Source organism: Ostrea edulis, chromosome 1 (assembly GCF_947568905.1).
Source record: "Ostrea edulis chromosome 1, xbOstEdul1.1, whole genome shotgun sequence".
Classification (NCBI taxonomy): Eukaryota; Metazoa; Mollusca; class Bivalvia; order Ostreida; family Ostreidae; genus Ostrea; species Ostrea edulis.
The window spans coordinates 42,164,273-42,185,365 of NC_079164.1; the positions used below are offsets into that span (position 1 = coordinate 42,164,273).

General features: G+C 36.2%; 2 protein-coding genes across 2 annotated transcripts; one reads left to right on the plus strand and one right to left on the minus strand.

The window, feature by feature from the left end:
* Positions 1-1,453: 1,453 nt before the first annotated feature.
* On the plus strand, positions 1,454-8,775 carry LOC125655690 (SH3 and PX domain-containing protein 2A-like). The gene is made up of 3 exons (XM_048886134.2): positions 1,454-2,016; positions 7,717-7,814; positions 8,272-8,775. The coding sequence occupies exons 1-3, from the start codon at positions 1,719-1,721 to the stop codon at positions 8,422-8,424; spliced, it is 549 nt and encodes a 182-aa protein (XP_048742091.1). The 5' UTR covers positions 1,454-1,718; the 3' UTR covers positions 8,425-8,775.
* Positions 8,776-16,864: 8,089 nt separating this feature from the next.
* LOC125681593 (protein toll-like) lies at positions 16,865-19,702 on the minus strand. Its single transcript, XM_048870893.2, has one exon. It carries the CDS (start codon positions 19,627-19,629, stop codon positions 17,617-17,619), a length of 2,013 nt encoding a protein of 670 aa, XP_048726850.1. The 5' UTR covers positions 19,630-19,702; the 3' UTR covers positions 16,865-17,616.
* Between the last annotated feature and the right edge of the window lie 1,391 nt (positions 19,703-21,093).

The following is a 21,093-nucleotide window of genomic DNA, read 5'->3' on the forward strand; positions in this document are numbered from 1 at the left end:
TCCCAAGGATGACATCAGGGTTGGAAAAGTCTAGCATAATTTGCAAATCTTTTTTTTTTTTAACGCTTTGGAAGAAAGAAACCTGACAAACAACTGATTAAATGACCAACTTACTCCAAAACTCGACAGCAGGATCCACGGGGAAAAGGTTGTGGACGGAACAGTTGGCGATATAGAAACTTTGGTTGCCATGGTAAAGAGTGTCATCCTTGTGATTTAAATTCTGCAGTTTCCCAATGCTTATAGAGGTATTAAGGCTGCTGTCGTCCAAACACAGACGAGTGTGTAACTCCTGACAGGATAAGGCACATCTACAACAAACGTGGGTCCAATCAAAGCAAGACTATACAGCACACGTCTGCGTAAAACGATTAAACACGTCAACTTACAATTCTAATGATTTTGATAAAATTATTTTCTTGATGAGTCGGGCATCTTGTATCTCCCTACAAAAACAAGAGGTACTGTGAGCAATGCTCACTAAGAATACCCCCCCCCCCCCCGCTTACCCCAATCTCCCAAAGGGTGTTGTTAATAGGTATAAATTACCTCTTTCCTGAGTGTAAAAATATGATATGCCTTTGTAGAAGAAAATGGAAGATATAGTCCGAACACAAATCCATGGCATAAACCTATAATTTTGACCTTGAGATCAAAGATCAAGGTCATAAAGAGGTCATGAATGTACATGACACATAGTCTTATGGTGATACACCCATGTCTTATGGTATGACTATGTCAAAACCCTATAATCAATTTTGACTTTGAGGTCAAAGTTCAAGGTCATATAGAGGTCATGAAGGTACCCGACACATCATCTCATGGTGATACACTCATGTGTCAAATATGATATGCCTATGTCAAAGAAATCATGACCCTGACACGAATCCATTGTAAAAACCTTTAATTTTGACCTTGAGGTCAAAGTCATATGGAGGTCATGAAGGTACATGACACATCGTCTCATGGTGATACACTCATGTGTCAAATATGGTATGCCTATGTCGAAGAACAAAGAAGTTATGACCCGGACACGAATCCATTGTAAAAAAAAAAACCTTTCATTTTGACTTGAGGTCAAGGTCATATAGAGGTCATGAAGATACTCGACACATCGTCTCATGGTGATCCACCTGTGTGCCAAATATGGTATGCCTAAGTCAACGAACAAAGAAGTTATGGCCCGGACACGAATCTGCACAGACAGACAGATTGATTTCTATATACCCCCCTGAACTTCGTTCGGGGGATATAACTACTTGGATATACCATTTTATAAAATTCAGTCAAACCTAATCAAAGTATTTATTTTGTATGTGATCATTTTCATAATTCCTATAAGAAATCCTTACACTTAAAATGAAATCATAGTACAACTTATAGAGAAAAATGTGTTTTGGTATGAAATATATAGGAAAAACAAAGAAACAAAATACTTATGAATATATATAGCATAATACACTGGCAATGTGGGAAGCTCTCTTTCAGTAACGCTGAGGAAAATATTGGGGCTAAGGTTCCATTACCTGGCTTTTTATATCATCAGTGACACATGTTTAGGATGATAACACAAGGATTGAACTTCGTACCTTTTGTCACACGTGTATTCAAATGTTTATGTGTAGATAATGTATATGACACCTTTAATTTATGAGCTCGTGAGCAAGGAAGTGCTTTCCACTTGACACCGCGTAAATCGGCCATGTTGCCTTTTGTTAATGTCACTGAAGGTTTTGGGAACAAATGTTAATATTAAGTATGTCGATACACGGTGTGACATGGAGGAAGATTTCACCGTCTGTAGTAATTTATTTGTGACTTCTCTTACTGTGTCGGGGTTTGTGGAGATTGCTGGACCCTCGGGTAAAGAGTACATTTTTGTCATTGATGTCACGTGGTCCGACAATCGATCTTTGACTGTGAAAAGGACCTACAAAGATTTCTTAAACTTTCGGTCAAAATTGCTGAATGCAGTCAAGCGTGTGAAATGTGATGTCAACATACCGGAGTTACAAGGTAAACACAACACGGCATGACAGCTTATCAATATAAAGCGTGTAGTAATATTGCCCAATACTTAACAAAAGAGTGTATCCTTTTCTTTAGAAACAATTTTAAATTTAAACCGATCACTGCATGTTTGAAGTTCATATTGATCAAAATGTCACCACTCCTCGTCTGTTTCTAGTTTATTTTGTTTCATTTGTTTTTTCTTAAAATATTTACAGAAACATAACTATTTAATTAATACGGAATGCTAAATCAGAGAAATTTGATATGGATGAAAAGTGGAGGATACAATATTTTTAAATTGAAAACATTCAGATTTACTTTATTCAGTCAAAAAATACAGTTTTAGTCCAAAGCAATCTGGGAAAAAAAATGTCTTCAACCCAATCTGGACTCGACCCCGCGATCTACAATTTAGCAGTCGACTTGCTAACCTACTGAGCTAATCAGCTAAGGAATGCTATTTGAAATGAATAGATAGATATTGCTGATATTTATATTTTCATCCATATTTTATAAGGTCAGCCAGTATGACGATGTAAAGTACCTCCTTTTAAAACGATTTTTTTCAGTTTCCAGTTGTAGTAGCAACTATACTGATAAAAAAAAAAAAAAAAAAAAAAAAAAAAACCCACCTTGTAGTAATTTTTCACTGAATCTTTTCAAATGAATTTTTCATGCATCTTTTTTCCCAGATTGAATCGCCTGATTGATCACTGTTACACCTAAACTATTATTTACTGGATAGATACTCCACAGGGTTTTAACACAATCTGAGCATACTAGTATATATAGTACAGACCCTGAAGCGTACTACTACACCTCCAAAGCGTTTCGTTTCGTTCCGTGCAAACCGTTCACCGTTCCGTGCAGACCGTTCAGCGTTTCGTGCAAACCGTCACCGTTCCGTGCAGACCGTTCAGCGTTTCGTGCAAACCGTCACCGTTCCGTGTAAGAATCGTTTCGTTCCGTGCAGACCGTTCACCGTTCCGTGCAAAGCGTGCAAAACGTTTCGTGCAAGAATCGTTCCGTGCAAGAAACGTTTCGTGCAGTAGCCACGCCTACAGAAGCGTGCAGACCGTTCAAGCCACGCCCCGAGAATCGTGCAAGTCATTCCGCTATGGCATCCAAGAAAGGTGGACGTAGATTGTCGCTCAGAATTCGATCAGTCATTTTGAATTTAAACAAAGCTGGACTATCCACTGTAAAAATTCGAAACATTCTCGAAAAAAAAAAATCATGTTCCACAGTGTGTGTTATTTGCGAATACACACAGCTGCCAAATAATCATGATAAGGGTGGAATTTTAAGAAAAGAAAAAAATGTCAATACCCCCCCCCCCCCCGATACTTATATTGTTTTTCAGCATTTTGAGCCAATCCCAACGATACCAAACACTATATATATTTTTTTGAGAAAACCTGGTTTTGAAATTTTTTCTTTTAATCTTCTTTGTTCATTAAACTATTCTTAACTTCTACATTTAAATAATGCGTACTTGCAGGCAATTCCTGTTTTGAATGTGAATTAGTATGTTCAGTAAATGAAAAGCATACATGTACAACATGTAATTGGGATATTTAATCATTACCGATGTGCTCTCTCTCTCTCTCTCTATCTCGCTCTCTCTCTCTCTCTCTCTCTCTCTCTCTCTGATTAACAAATTGGAATTAATTTATTACATAATTAATAGAAGCAAAAATACAAACCACCGAATGATTTGTTTTTAAAATCCCGAGTTCATTACATTTGACTGAGACTTATGTTCAATGTACTTTGATAGAGGTTTTCATTAAAAAAAAATGTTTATCGAGAGTGTCTGGATAATGTAATGATTTTTGTATAATAAGTATATATACCCTGCAAATTCCTAGGTTCTTTGTCACAGTATAACTAAATTACGGTTAGCTAGTCTGGGTTTTGACTTCTTATGAAAAGTGTGAAATATATTGGGTCGGCGCGGTATCAGATCTAGTCTAAGATCACGGGTATCTTGCGCCGACCCAATATATTTCACACTTTCCGCAAGAAGCCAAGCACTTCTGTTGATTTCAAATACACGATTAACTGACCCCCAATTGTTCTACTGAGGCGAAAAATCCTTCGAATTTGCATGGAATGTACAAGTTATACACAGGTCATTGTTACAGTCATACATCATAGAAGCGCTAACCCGACAAACATTTTTTTTTATTTAAAATAAGTTATTGAATGACGAAGTATGACCAAACTGCAGATTGAACTTTATAGAGCCCCGTGCTAACGTTACTTATATTTTTCAATGTATCAGAAAGGGTAAGTTGCCGGTTAACAGGGCCGTAAATTACATGGAGGCGGAGGAGACAGCTGCCTCCTCCAACTTTTGAGCCAAAAAAAATTAAAATTTAAAGTTCATTAGAATTTATGTTGTTTCCAATAACTAAGAACATGATACCTCCCTTAAAAAGCATTCCAAATCTTTGTTTTAGAATGAGTTAGTCAAGTAACATCTTAGAAGGCCCTAGAATCAAGGATTTTGCACGAAACGTGTTCAGTGTGCACAAAATGTGCTCAGCGTCTGGGGGCCTGGGCGGCCCCCAGACCCCCGCCTAATTTCCTGCCTCCTCCAAATTGAAGGTTAATTTACGGCCCTGGTTAAGTTGGGTAAAATTCTTGACAAGCAATGGTGCTTAAATTGTCCGATTACGAAAACCTGTACATGTGTGTGTGTGTGTGTGTGGGGGGGGGGGGATAGTAGTCTGAAACTGTCTCAATTTCCCCTTCCGACTTCAATTTCTTAAATCGCGCAGTGGGTAGGTCGCTACAAGACTAAATCCCTAGCTTTCATATTACACCCTCTCCGATTCTACGTGCCTGTAATCAATATTTAGGAATGTAAAATCTCGGTGTCAAATGCAACTAGTTCATGAAAAAAGACTAATACCAATATAAACAGAAATGACATGACGATTATTTGCTTTTATTTATATACGCTATCGATTATTAAAATCTTTAATTGCTATATGAAATCATTTTAAAATTTAGATGCATTAGATAATGAGAGAGAGAGAGAGAGCATTGGTAATCATTGATTATAATATTCATGAATGTATGCAGATACTGGAAGTTTAATACGTTCAGTATAAATCTTGAAAGTACAATTTCTTTCTGATTAATTATACATCCCCTTTCATTGTAATATTTTTTTTTTCATTTCCCATATTGTTTTCTTTACACATTAAATTTTTCCGCTAGCCCGGGTTGGGACTAATGAATGAGCACCCCCCCCCCCCTTTTCTAAAACGATGTTATGTGCTTAGCTGTCTATCTCCCTCTCAGTCAAAAATAAAATAAATACAAGCTATATATACTTCAACATCATTGAATTTACTGGATAATTTTTCGATTTATGTTTACGCAAGCGGACTATCTAGGCATTTCTTTTTCCAACTTCGCTAGCCAAGATTATTCGTCCATGAAGGCACAGTTGACCCAAAACCCATTGCTAGCGGAGATGAGATGGATTTTACCCTCGTATTATGTTATAATTGACCAAAACCTAGTACGTTTGTTTTACAACTTTCATTCAGAAGACGCGCAAGTTTGTGAGTCACTGAATAAACAAGAAAACGTCTGCATTTTTATTTCAATAGTTGTCAACTGTATACTTTGTGATATTTCAAGACTACATGTACCCAATTCAATTTATTGGATCTCATCACCATTATGCAATGGTATACAAAATATAAAGACAAAAAGCTGTTATATATATAATACATGCGTGTAATAAAGTATTTATCAAGTTTGAAAAAAATCGTGTTATTATTAATGTGAAATATGGGCATTCTAGGTAGGAGAGCACATTTTATTTTATTATTTTCTTAATGAAAGTACGAAGTTTTTTAAAGGTTTTTTTTTAAAGTAAAGATATTTTTAATTTTTATTTGTTTAGGTGATAAAATTTTTATTCTTTGCTCACGTATATACATGATTAATATCTGTTTTGTCAATCAATAATCGAACACCAATATCATCAACAAAATGTTGATACAAAGCACATTTACTGGAGTTCGATAAATCCCATATTTTCTTTGTATGTTTCCCTTTTTTAGCCTAAAAAGACCAAGGATTGCGTAACAAAAATGTTTTAAATACTACACATGTATATACCAGTTTGCTAAGATTATGTCAATACCCTGCGAGATACTCTCTAAGATGTGACGTGTTTTCATAAAATACTTAAATCGATCTCTGTAACTCGAGATTGTTGTAAGTTCCTAGTGACGTGAGTCTACCAAAATGCACAAGTTCTCGCTATGTGATTGCGTTGTCTTTAAATGTACACGTAACTGCGTTTTGAGAAATGTTGCATCTGAATGATGTATAATGCAACGGCTGGAATTTACAGTTGAAATAGATTTGAATGTTGCACAAAAGCACCATATCTCGTCTTTGGAGCAGATATCATCAGCATGGTTCAAAAAATGATCGTCATAGCGCAGGTATTCCTGAAGTTCGCAAAATATCAGATCAGACTGTTCGCAATCCACTACGGGATGCTGGGATTAGAGCGCTCAGACCTGTTCGTGGCATTATTGTGAATCTGCACCATCGCCGGAATCGACTTCTCAGTGTATGGCCGTGGCAACGCTGGTGGACAGTTTGGTTCAGAGACAAATCTCAATTTTTACTGCATAGGCCATATGGAATACTCAGAGTGTATAGGTGCCAAAATGAACGTTTTGCTGAAATTGCATCCAGGCGGCTGACCGGTTTGGAGGGGTGTAGTGTTTCGATGTGGGCAGCAATATTCTATACAGATAGGTCAGCATTGGTTCACATACAGCTGGTACTTTGACGGCTGAACGGTATATTGATGAAGTCATACACCCACACGTGGTTCCAATAATGCATTATTGAAAGACGACAACTCCAGACCACATGCTCGTCTGCAAAGACACAATGTCCAGGTTCATCTTTGACCATTCAAATCACCAGATTTGAATCGTATCGAATATGCATGGGACGAACTGGATTAGGCGCATCGACCAAAGACAACTTTAACGACAGGTGCAAGTTCTGCAGTTAGAGTGGAATAACATCCATAGAAATTTCCATAGACTTAACTGCGTCCATGGGAAGGCGTTTTTAGGCAGCCATTGGTTCTCGTGGGGGCCCACTAGATATATAGATTGGGTGACCTTGAACTGTTTTACTGTAATTATCATTAGTGGTTGTGATTATTAACCCAGCGTTTGCATCATTTTTGTCTCATCAATATCTCAATTATTAAGTATATTTCTCATGTCTTAAAAAATCAACGTGGAATTGTACTGTGCCTTTCTTCTTCTTTTTGACCAGTACATGTATATTATCGTAACTATGCTTCGTGTATTGACTTGGGATTAATGCAGATAACGTCTACATTGTGTCCAGAACTAGCGTAACTCTCCGGGACTGGTGTGAAGGGAATGATAGGAATCTAGCTATTAATTAAAGCTAAAGTTCCAGAAGACATGCAACCAACTACTGTACATTTATATCCATGATGCTTTATGTTAACTACTAACGGTGCATGTGCAGAATATGCGATACTTCTGTGATTCACATCGTAATCAAACATCACAGTGCCTCTGAATTTATATTACAAGAATATTGCTACATGTAGAAAGGAAACACGCGAATGAATGATGTTCTAATATTTCGTTTTCTTTTGGGTTTTTTTAGGTTACAGAATATTTCGTCGTTACGATAGAAAGTTAGCCGAAGAGCGTGAAGAGGAACTACAGAAGTTTGCTAACTTCCTTTTGAATGGTGATCGGAGGGTAATTATTTGTAACAGGCCACTAAACAAAAGTATAACACTTTCGTCATGCGTGTACCATCTATTCCTCGAGAGTCGGTGCACCTTTCCCATTTCTTTAGAATCCTGAGTAACATATCCAATCCATTTATGGTTTCTGCATAATAAACCTTTGTTTAAATTATACATGAGATATTGGTTCCTGATTAGAAAAATAAAAACAAGCAGGAAAAAATTGTACATGGTTTAACTCCAACTATCTCTTTCCAGATTTGGTGTCAAATTATAGAGATTCCGAACCTATGTTAAACTGTATTAATATTTATTAGAAGCTGGAATTTAAGTTTCCTTGCCGCAAAGTGCGTTTTGGAAATAAACGGTTATAATACATGCAATTATCAGGAAATTGTTTAAACGATTGCAACATTGTTTTTTGTTTTTTTTATATATATTTCATTTGTATGTGTTTTATCTTTTAGCTGAGACATTTGGCAACTGTTGTTGATTTCTTTGAGCCTCAACCTACAGATCCGGTTCCGTATCGCAGCCCACCAGATGGCGCTTGTGATTCAGACGCAGAAGACCCGTTTGCTGAAAATATCTTCGACAGGAAATGGATGAAACGCAAATGATCATCAGTTGACAGTTATCTCCGTATTAAAACCGAATCAAAGATATACTGTAAAAATGCAGATCATAACCCAGTTTCTTGATCTACCATTGTGTCATATACTGCAATAATTCAATACCTCAAACTTTAGATCTAAACTCTGAAGAATAATCTTTCGCTTACAAATATCAATTATGAAAGAAAATGTATGAGTAAGAAGCTTTCCTGGTGATTAATGCCTGTGGAGATCCATCAGTGATCATACAAACCTTGTATAATTACAAACTTGCAGTCTGTATCTTTTGAATGCAATGGAGTGATTTCTTTCTATCTATTTAATTTTCTTTATTAAATCAACAAAAATCCAAATCCATGAGTAGTTCTAAGCTATATTTTATTATTTGAGATTTGTTTTTTTAATTTTTTTTCGCGATACGTACATCAGTCAACTGAAAATCATGCCAGTCTTTGTGGTAAACTCGGTTTCGATTGGAAGATTAAATCAAAGACGAGTAAGCTTATTTTAAAACAGTTTCCACCATTTTATGTCCACCCCTCCCCCTTTTTAAATCAAGGGTGTACCATATGCAAGCAACAATTTATTGAAAGTGATGCAAACTTATTCAGTGTGGTTTGTAATCCTACATTTTAACCCAGTCGTTCCATCAACTGAATTATCGCATATATACGAAAAGATTTCTATGATTTACTTTAAACTAATCTCGTCATTTTGTTAAAAATTGTTAACAACAGCATGGATAATGCTATACGAGAATTCGGTTTCAAGGCCTTTTGTGTAAAACCGTGACAGTACTCACTACTGCTGTGGAAAGACTGTTCTATGTGCCTGATTCAGCATGAACCGACCACGCCCCCTCCCAATGTACATGTAATCACGATTGAGATTCGGTTTGGCTACAGCCTTCACCAAATCTCGGACCAGTTCGGGACCTTCATACGCCATACATTCAACTTTGACCGGTTCTAGCCTACATGGCAGGGTCGTTCTCTTCAAATAAATGGTTTGACTGTTAACTCTCTATCACTAATAATGATGCATTGGTTACCGTCTAGGTATGTAGATCCCAAACTAAAACCAAGCACTAAATTGTCTATTCAAATGAAGACTCCCATGATGTAATTGTTTATCTCCTGATACTGAAGATTTCAAATAAACTCTTATTGATATGTATAGTAGCTGCCAATACCTACTGTATATCACTGATAAAGCAAAACATACCATAGGAACTCTTTAGTGTAAAATTTAGTGCTTTAGATTGCAATGCATTGATTTGGATCATTTTACAAAAGGAAAAGATTAAAGACCCGTTGCATGGAAAATGTCTGCCGATACGAGAGAATACTTCAGAAGTGGGGTAATAAGAGAGAATTACCCCCAAAAAAGAAAACCCCAAGAACTGCACGACCTGAACAAAATTACACGTTTACCAGTATTACTAATAGTAACAGGATTTCCACCACGAGAATACAACTTAAATCTTTAGATTAAAAAACCCAAAAAATGCGAATACACGCACAAGACAGAAAATGTGAAGATCATCACGTGTAGGATGAATGGTATACCCGAGGAAGATGAAACATTTGAAAACCTGGGTTAACATGTTTACTGGAGGAAATGCCAAACATCTGAGAACCTGGATGCACATGTCTCATAGACAGGAAAGTTGGAAACATGCATACGTCAAGTGAATAAAAAAAAATTGTTTCGGGATTTAAATGTTTCTAAATTTCTAAAAGAAATTTAATGATAGAGGGTTTCTTATATGATACGTCCAGCGTTAACTTGACGTTTTCAGAAACTTTTTTAAAAAGGTAAATAAATACATATAGTCGCTGATCTTAAAAGTAAATTAATGTGCATTTAATGTATATCATTCTAATTATCACGTGACTGTCGTCAAAACGTTACATGATTGATGTACTGGTTATACATGAATAAATACTGCATTTTCTGGAACCTTTCCATTAGAAAACCTTTTGTAAATACATGCATACATTGAGCGTTCAATCATCGTAGAACAGTGATACGAAACCTCGGAGCAGCACAGGGCCAGAACTCAAGTTTAATGGCACAGAGTCTACTTCGTCCTCTGTCACAGCTCGAGACTGTCCATATACGATTGGGGGGGGGGTGTCTTGTAAAAATTATGGGGCTTCTAGCGACTGCCAAAGGAACATTGTATTATTTCATTCAATATTTGTACATATTGAAGGTTTAATTTCGGACAATCACAGGACTATGGTAATATGTTTTAGGATTTAGGGTCTCTAAGATGCGCCATGAATAAAACATTCGTACATTTAATGGGAGAGGCAACTCTAATCACACTGTTGCTTTTATGAATAAAATATTACTTACTGATATCGTAAATGACAGTCTTTAATTACAAAAATCAATGCTTAACGATTAAATCAATATTAATCTATCATATATTTTGAATTACCCGCCGCTAAGAGAGCGGCCATTGAAGTTTAATTTATGACGTCACACCTTCGGTTCTGGTTTATTTCATCAGCAGCACTGTAAACATGACAAGTCACGAACAGTTAAGTTTGGAGCCTATAGATTTGAGCCCATTCTTTCCCCAAGACGAAATTAAGAAAAGACGTTCAGTCGAGTCGCAGACCAGGCAGATGGTACACGTTTCTTTTCTTCTTCATACAAATGTCTCGAACCTCAACTTGTTATTACGCAAATGATTGATCAACAGTTTACATAGTCTTTTTCTTTCAGATGACTTGGTTGGGTCAGGAAAATTTTTCCATATCTCCTCTTCGCATTAGTGTAATTAACTGCTTGACAGGAAGGTATCAACCTACATGTATTTATTCGTAATATCTACCATATGAAAGTTGAAGATAACGATACACATGCACATCGTTGATTATGTTAGAATCTCATCAAAACCGGAACAGACAGTGTGACGTCAAAATTATTGATTTTTGTGGTCTTGAATACAAAAGAGTTCCACATCATGACAGCCTCTATAGATGGTGGGAATTTTTAATGTTTAACGTTTTCAAATTAGTAATGAAGCTTACCTAGGCTGTATACCAACAGAATAGTATGACAAATTTTTATCATATAATTAATCCTATCATTTTTCATGTAGGAATTTTTTGGGTTGCCTTCCCCTTTAAAGTCGTGCGATATCAAGACAGATAAATACAATAGGTATGACGTTTAGAAATACATGCAACGTTTGAAAATTAGTATGTTCGTAAGTCTACAACAGCATTAGTTTACGCAAAACACCTGAACTTCATGTAACACACGTGTTTTAGATTCTCATAGGAATTTCTCCAGCTTTCCAATTGCAGACCGGTGCAGCGATGTATTTGACAGAGCATTTTCTAATATATACATTCACTGAATCTTTTCTCTTATATTTCTTTTGAAATTGGCATTACTTTCATCTGCGACAATGAATACATCTTTGTTGCAAACTAGTTCGATCCGCTTTTTAGTACCACATGTCCGTGTAATCATTACCAAATAAGAAGCGTCGTCTAGGTCAAAGGGTGCATTGGTTTTCTGTTCCGATAACGGATGGATTTACGATATGATATTTTAGTACTTACATCTAGTTTATATTTTTAAAGAATACATAAAAATATAATTATAAACAATAAAATGTCGTTCTTTGTTGTTTTATCGGGTGGTGAAGATAACAGTCATTGCAGAAAAAGATGCATAACTCGTTTGCGTGGATTATGACCTTTTTTTCTGCAATACTCGCTAGCTTCATCACCCGATAAAACAACAAAGAAGGCATTTTATTGATTAACACAACTGTCATCTGTCACAAAAATTGTAGATTGTGTGCGACACAAGCTTAAGACTCGCGATTCCCTTTACAGTTATGTATACTAATGGTTATATACGTATACATGAAATTGTATGTACCGTACTTTCTGTGATAACTAATTATGACGATGTCATTTTCTCTTCAGAGTCGAGGAACAAAAGTAGACATCAAAGTTTGGATATAATATATATATTTTATGCGTTCATAAGATCGATTCTTATGAATGGAGAATTCCCATAGGCGCAAATTGTGCTCCTTTGTTAGATGACCTGTTTTTATATTCTTATGATGCAGAATTTATTCAAAAGTTTCTACATGAGAAGAAACAATCTCTAGCTGTGGCCTTCAACTCGACATTTTGATATATCTACGTGTTATTTATTCATTTCCATTCATATGTATCTTCAATATATCGCAGTGAACTCGAAACGCTCTGCTATGGCTACGTCAAACCTACAACGTAAACTCGAGTAGTGATTGCTCCTTCGCCAAACACTCGACAATTAGAAGTGAAAATCACGGGTCTTTTGGATATGGCCTTAAAAACGGAGATCTCGTGTCGTGACAGCCGTTGACATGATAAAGAACCTTCACTGCTACGAACTTGAGCGCTAAACTATAGCTGGTGACGTCTCAATATGAGTGAAAAATTCTCGACGTGACGTAAAAACAATCAATAGAAATATGACATCACAGAGTCTTCCACGTTTACTTCGTACTTAGATATTTTATAGAATATTGATACTAACGACAAACTACCGGTAACCACTCAACTTTATGACAAACGGGATGATTTCAGCTTCTCCATCGTCAACTTCTCATAATTATTTATGTAGCAAAATATCATCATCACCTGCATTTGATGTTTATGTCTCTCAACTGATTCGATTCGCAAGAGCTTGTTCTGCGCATGATCAGTTTTTAAAATCAAATCAGTCTACTGACAAACAAGTTGATGTTACAGGGGTATCAACAGTCTCGTTTAAAGTCAGGATTTCGCAAAATCGATGGTCGTTATAACGATCTAGTTTGTCAATACAACCTGTCATTGGCTCAAATGCTGTCTGACGTGTTTCATATATATTGATAATTCCAATGGTATTTATTACAATTGTTTTGATTGGACAAAAATAAATCTAAACGAGAATTTACACATCAATAATCCAAAAACGCTACGTATACATGCTCGCCTGAAAACAAATAATATAGTGCGGGGAAACTATTCAAATTATTGAAATTAATACAGGGAACGAATTGGAATTATAAGAATCAAACATTCTTTTTCTTCAAAAAGAATGTTTAATCCTATATTGATCACTGTTCGTTGTCTTCGCCTTTTCATTCAAAATGTACAATCAAAGTTGTTCCTTATTTGTGACCAGAATAACTAAGTGAAGCTGATCTGGCAAATATGGAAAATAAGCTGCTGTATTACAATGTACCTACTAAATGTAAACATTTTACTGGACAGATGAAAGGTGGACACAATACAAATAAATTTTCTCTTGCGAGATTTATATCGATTTGTCCAGTAATTGTTCTTTCTTTTTTTTTTTTTTTTTTTTTTTTTGGTCTCCAACATGCACGTTCTCTGTCATTTTAAGAAGAGTACCGGTATCAAAAAATCAATATTTAAAACTGCAGTCTTATAATGGTGATTTGTTGTGTCCTCTGTAAGACGAAATGACCAGTTTATTTCAGCTGTAATGCAGGATGGTTTAGCACTGTGTGATCGGCATTTTTATTTTCGTTTTTATTTTGTTTTTGATGGGATGGGGCGCGTTTAGTAGACAAGGCATAGATAAGTTTATCCCAAAATAACGCGTCCTCTGTCTTCACGTATGTTAACATTTTCATACATCTCTTCAGATCGCTGTCTATTTCCGACCGAGTTATGTCTTCTAATAGAATCATAATCAAGTGATTTTTTTTCTCCAGTAGAGTTTGATGAAATGCTGTTCGGAACTCCATTAAACACCATTCACTTCTCAGGAAATGGTCTGAAATGACAAGTATCGTATGTCTGCTGCTCTCGATGCTGTTTATTATGTTTATAGCTATTGGGGTCCCTACCCCAAAGTCACGGTGATGAAGACACAGGTGAAAAGTTTCTCCTGTCGCCGTTTTATCAGTCTCCAATTTTTTGACCAGGTTATGGATCACCCACTCCGTGTCTTTCTCACTGTACGCCACAAAAGCATCGTACTCCTTGTTTTTTAAACTATCGCGATGTTGACATGATAAAACTACATGGAATCTAGTAAAAGCAAGGATAGTAATTTCTGTCCTATATTTGATAATAACTATTATCATAATTACTAGCATGGTCACCAAAACAACTAGGATGACCATTGGCTCTATCTGAATAAAACGAAAGTAGGCTTCACATCCCATGTCTGTGTCGGTTATAGTGTAGATGTGTCTTCCCGGAAGTGATGATGATGAGGAACACAGGAGATCTTTGAATTCAATTAAACTATCCAGCCAGTGCGAGGAGTTAGAACGCGCAATTTGTTGAATATAATGTACAAAATCACTAGCTATACAGTCACATACAAAAGGATTATGATGGATATCCAACCTGAATGAAGAGCTATACTCGGTATTCATCGAACGCTGATAGAGTTTAAGACTGCGGGATGAGATAAATGATATATTATTATAGCGAAGATCTATCAGACCCAACTCTTTACTTTTCTGATATACAATTCCGTAGTCAACAATTTGAGGTAATTGGGAAATAAAATTTGAACTTAAATCTAATATATTTAGTCTAGGAAAGTGAAACCGCCATCGAAGGAGATCTTGAGGGAAGGTCGTTAACTGACACGTAGAGAAATTTAGTACTTCCAAGACAGGAAACTTGTACTGAACAAGTTCTTCAAAGTGAAATGGATCCAAATTCATTGTGCGGCTGACATCGTAATCTTTCAATTGTCTGTACTGACAATGAAACGTTCTTGATAACGAGGTACTGCGATTCACCAAGTAGTCCTTTGTTTGAGGTTCAAATAGAAGTCCCGTATCTTCAATGCCGTCAAATTCGAATGTCTTGTTCTGATTTATATATACCCGGGCATTCTCAGGACCACAGTAATCAGTCCGGGTCGTGGTCTGTGTATACTTTTGAATTTTGTTTTTCAAGTCTGAAATGCTTAAACGTTCTCTGGTGTCAGACATTTGGAAATATTCTATCGTGTCCGATATAAGATCGATTTCCGGGTTAAACATATGTTTTGTAGAGTTAACAAGAACACAGGATTGTACCGACAAAAACTTTAAATTCTTACATCTTGTTGGCCATGCCATATCTATTATCCCGTCCTTTGTGCATTTGATTTTCAGCCCAAAATCTAGATGTATAAACTCATCAACTTCATCGACAAGGCGGATAAAATCGTCAAAGAACCAAATACGGCTCTCATCAACAAAACATTGAATCAAAACGCTTGTCGTGTCGACCAAGATTGCTGTATATGGCAATGCTGGAGGAAACTGGATCGAACAAAACTTGTCTGTGCGATTGCGAATAAAATGATATAGATAAGACTTATTTTGACTTAAATCATTCACATGCCTGTCCGCAAAATTCGATTCCACGGGAAGTGTTGAAGGCTGTATACTTTCCAAGTCAGTGCCGATCTTACGATTTGCATCAAACGATGGATTTGTTGAGTTTCCAATTTCACTTGTTTGTGTAGAATGGATGTTAAAAGCACCAGATATACACACGGAAAAAAAAACCCAAATCGAACGGAAATCCAAACCACTTTTCATTTTTGGACGGAATTCCTTTGAAATTCTTAAAGATGTGAAATCAAAGTGTCGTAATATTTAACAGCAGAGTGCCTTGTATACGGAAGTTGTTGACTCCAGGTCTTGTTTCAGAATGGCAGATCTCGATAGTCTGTCTGCCCTATTTCTGTGTTCCGAGGAACGCATTAAAAATGAGATGAATATAAATAAAATTGTTGAAAGCATTATCTAACAGTATATTCCTTTGTTCTACAAACGCTCGACCGTCAAGATTCATGCTCCATTCATTGCGTGAAAAGGGTACAAGCACGCATGAAAAAGGTACAAGCACACTTGAAAAAGGTAGTCCGCATTATATCTTTTTATATAAGAAAAACAGTATAAGGATGTAACAGGTCACGATGTACATGTACCTATCATGACCAACCATTGTAACATGTAATAAAATTTGTTAGTTTTTATTTCAGGGGATCAGATACATGTAATTCAAACATGCAACAATTTTCTGTTGTAACTAGCAAAAGAAGTAGATTCGTTAGGATTACTCGACATCAGAAACGTAAGCCAGTAATTGTACTGGAGATAGGTTGTTGAGAGATTTGAAAGTATGAAGAAGTATTTTATATCGAATTCTGTATTCAAATGGGAGCCAGTGAAGATCTATTAGAACAGGAGTAATATGGTCGGTATAATACTCTATACCATTTAACACGAAGCCAGGTTGGTTATGCTTGTCCGATATCACATGATGTATAGAAGATTGGTACCTTTCACTGCTAATGGTACTACCGAAATTAATTCTGTGATTACATCAAAATTTCTCTCCTGAAAGGCAAACCCTACCTAAAGGGGGAAAATCATAGTGAGGGGGTGTACAAATGCTCACGGATTTTCTGTGTGACGTGAAAAGAAAAACCTTGGTTCCTTATCTTCATAGCATCGGGAAACAAGTTAAGAATAAGACTTTTCAGTTCTTGTCAACATTGTTTATATTTTTTTGGCAAGCATTTTCTAGTCTTGTAACACACTTTGCACTAAAGTATCTCAGTACTATCATAATTAGTCAAACTACATGCCAGTCCTCTAAAAAACTACCTTAGATAGTACATTGTTTGATAAGATGTAGTCTGTAATAATAATACAAACATGTATTATTCATACCAAGAGCTTACTATTTATAAGAATGTAAAAAAAAGTATGCCATCTACGAAAATTGCGATATTTACATCAACGTACTCCCCAAGGTTAAAGCGTTAGAGGAATCTTACCACGTGATTCTGGGTAAAATTAAAATTTCATGAGCATAGTCAGATACTATCAAGCAGTCATCCTTTTTGTGCACCGATTAAATAATTCTTTTAAGGTAAGTTTATGATTGAAATGAGGATACCTTAGGCTATCTTTTTTAATTAAAGGGATAAATCAGAACTGTTTTCTTCAGTCAGATGTCATATGAATATATTATAAACATGATCACAAAATATATTGAACATTTTCTTAGCAGATTAGTATGAAGTCTGCATATGTCTACATATTAACAAAACTTCTAAAATATAACATATAAATATAAATAGCATGTATAAATAAAATATTTTAATAAGCATTATGAACTTTATCAGTCAGTTTGTTCAGTACTTTGGAGAACATATAAAGTTTGATTGAGATGACAAAGCCGTGTTACTGGGAGTACGGTTCCGGCGCTTCACTCTTTGTTTGTCAGACAAAGCATAAACAAGCTTGTCCCAAAACAGTCGGTCGTGTGTCTCTAGGTACGTCAGAGTCTTCAGGCACCGTTTAATATCAATGTCCAGTTCCCCGTGGGGTAAGTCCCCCATCACAATAATTATCATATGTCGCCGTTTTTCTATCAGGCTTTGATGAAATGCTGTTCTGAACTCCATCAAACACCACTCACTTCTTACAAAGTTGGTGGATATAACAAGAATTGTATGTCGACTGCGTTCGATATTATCTATGATATTTTCTGCTATCGGCGCTCCTACCGTGAAGTCCCTCTGGTGGATGCACAGTTGGAATTTCTGCTGCTGTGTTTGAAGTTTCGTTTCTAGTTGCCAAACTAGATTTTTCAGAACCCAGTCCGAATCCTGCTGGCTGTAGGCAACAAAAGCGTCAAACTTCTTGTTGTCAGCGTAATCTTGCTGCTGACAAGGAAACACAATGTTAAATCTAGTAAATGCTAAAATCTTGATTTCCACTCTGTATCTAATTATGACAACCAAGCAAACAATGAGGACGAAGACTAAGACACAGAGGATGACGATGGGGCCGCTCTGGAACACCGTTATTTCAGTTTCACATCCTAATTCTATATCAGACAAAGTCATCAATTTACGTCCAGATACTGTGTCAGGGGCGGAACACACCAAATCTCTCAAGTAAGAATAACCCGAACCCGAGTTGTTTAGCAGCAATGGAATTGAAATGTTCAAAAGAATACCTTTCGCTGCACGCATTTCACATGTACAAGAAAACGGATTGTTTTGCAGATCAATGTAAAATGATTTATGCTTTCGAAAAAAATCTTTCATCTGGTGATGTGATAAACTGGTAAAGTTATTATGCTGTAAATTTATGATGCCTGTGTGGGAACTCCCAGGGTCATGGTCAATGAATGTACTTAATTCATTTATATTATTATAGCTCAAATCTAGAATTTCCAATTTTGGAAAATTCAAACGCCAGTGTCTGAGATATGGAGGAATGTTATGAAGTTTGGTGTTAGAAAAATTCAAGACCTCTAAATTTGGGTAAGAATTACCGATCAAATTTTCAAAAAATGTAGGTCCAAAGTTATTGGTCAGACTCCGGTCATACACGACCATGTTCCTGTACTGACAGCTGATTCTGTTGGCCGCCATGATTGTAAGATTTTTAGTGTACATCTTTGCTAAATTATGAAATTCCTCTCTAGCTAAGGACTTTGGTCCGTAGAAAGTTTCGGAGATATTAACATACGCGTACACCTTGGCATTTTCCGGTCCACACAACGCAGCTCGTGTCAACAGGAAAGCGTTGGACTTTAAGAGATAATCAAAGTAATTTCTATCATTAATAATGACACAACTTGTCATCTTAAAGTATTCAATCGTGTCTGGCATCTCATCAATTTTATATTCATATGCTTCCTTATAATGATCTATGATGAAACACGCTTCAACAGAAAGGTACTGTAAATTGATAGCTCGCATCGGCCATGGCAAAGCGACGGTGCCGTTTCTTCTGCATGACAAACTAAGTCCAGCATTTATCCTTGTTAACTCCGACATTTCATTGACCATGAGACGAAATGACTCGAAAGACCAAATATTCTCCGCCTCAACTTCACAGCTGATCATGATGACTAGAGAGTGTCGGGATTCAGAGATTGGTTCTGGAAGACGTTCAGGCATGTCTAGGACGCAAAACCAAGGCATGTACCTATCAAAAATCTTCTTCGCACGTAACGATAGGTATTTCTGAGCCGAAGTATTTAATATCAAAGTATGTAAATCATTTGATTCCGTCACATATAATTTTTCCAACCGGTCTTCTCGTACACTGTCTGCTTCAGTGTTATGGGAAGATATGAGTTTATCAATGCAATACACTAAAAGGAAACCGAGTTTCACTGTTAAATTCATCACGGCCAGCGTCTGTCCTTTCACTATTTAATAACATGCACCAGGAAAGCAACGTAGATGGAATTTCGCTTCACATTTTCTGTAATGAAAAAAAGTTCATTTTTTTCTATCATACATCTATGTCAAGACATATTGCATTTGACAACACGTTTATCCTTTTTATATAATTAGTTAGAGCAGAATAGTAGCAGATTTGTTTTGGAATCAAACGTGAAAGATACATGTAAAATTAAAAATTTCAGTCGAATCAAAATCTAAAAATTTCTTTTAAAAGACACGAAACTGACCTTCTGAATAAGAAACAGTAGCACCGAAGACACCACGCGCCAGTTGCCGGAGAAAGTGGGAATAAGAATTGGTCCTGACTTACCGACTATGTGCTTATTACGAGAAATCAATAGCTGCAGAATTATGTAGAGATGTATGGCCAAGGGCTTGGATCAGGATTAAATGACTCTATCCGGTAATGGTGTTAGAACTACGCATCTTTTATACTGTCGTAACACACGAAAAATACATTTCAGAGATTTACAATTTGATCGGCTGTTATTTTCCCGCCAAATCGCCAGATTTATGTTGAAATGAATTCCGGCCGAAATTTTATCATGAATTGTTACATAAAAAGGTCACCGAAACATGGGCGGAATGGTGTCAGAAAGGGATCATTTCATAACAGTATAGATCAATTTCTATCGAAAGTCAAAATAGATAACACTACTACTTGGTCATTATTGGCTTATGCCACAAGAATAAAATGGTCTTATCATCAAATTTAACACTTTAATAAGAGTTCCCTCACCACCCCAGTCTACATAGTTCTGACAGCTAAAACCTTTAAGAATAGCAATACTTTATTGTTGCTTCTGCTTCTCATGCAGCAGTCCATTTTTCATTATTTTCTATAGCTAATTGATCGCGATGAAATATTCAAAGCATTGCAGAATAGCCGGTATCCTTGACAAAGGAGAGAAATCGGTCGTAAGTTAGAAATTGATCTTTTAGCATTACGAGATGACGAATATCGTTAGAACATTTCAGACTCTTTAAGTCTGGGTTTTGATAAGAGGCTTGTGATTTGCATATCAATTATCCGTAAATTGTCTTAGAACAGGCACATATGCATAATAAATAGAAAATAGATCCAAAATGTAGTTATTTTTTAACCTACTTTGCCAACGCAATACAGATTAACACATATTGAATATTATTTATTGGCAATATACATTTTTTAAAATGGTCTCATACGAAGGGCTGGGAATTCCGAGTGCGAATCTGATCAGCGAAAAAGGGGTAGCGAGAGAGTCTTAAAACAATCACCGGCCTGTATTGCATAATTTTAATTGCATAGTTATAATTGAGAAAATGAATTAAAAACAACGTAATTACTCCATAGAAGTTCATGAGTGACAGAGATGCATTTATTGCTCACTTTTTATCCGTCCTTTCATCCAGTGAATTTCGATA

Excerpts from the sequence above, each read along its gene's own strand:
- LOC125655690 (XM_048886134.2), top strand. The coding sequence starts at position 1,719 with ATGTCACTGAAGGTTTTGGGAACAAATGTTAATATTAAGTATGTCGAT. Across the intron at positions 2,017-7,716 it reads CAACATACCGGAGTTACAAG|GTTACAGAATATTTCGTCGT; the intron begins GTAAACACAACA and ends GGGTTTTTTTAG. Across the intron at positions 7,815-8,271 it reads TTTTGAATGGTGATCGGAGG|CTGAGACATTTGGCAACTGT; the intron begins GTAATTATTTGT and ends TTTATCTTTTAG.
- LOC125681593 (XM_048870893.2), bottom strand. The coding sequence starts at position 19,629 with ATGAATTTAACAGTGAAACTCGGTTTCCTTTTAGTGTATTGCATTGAT.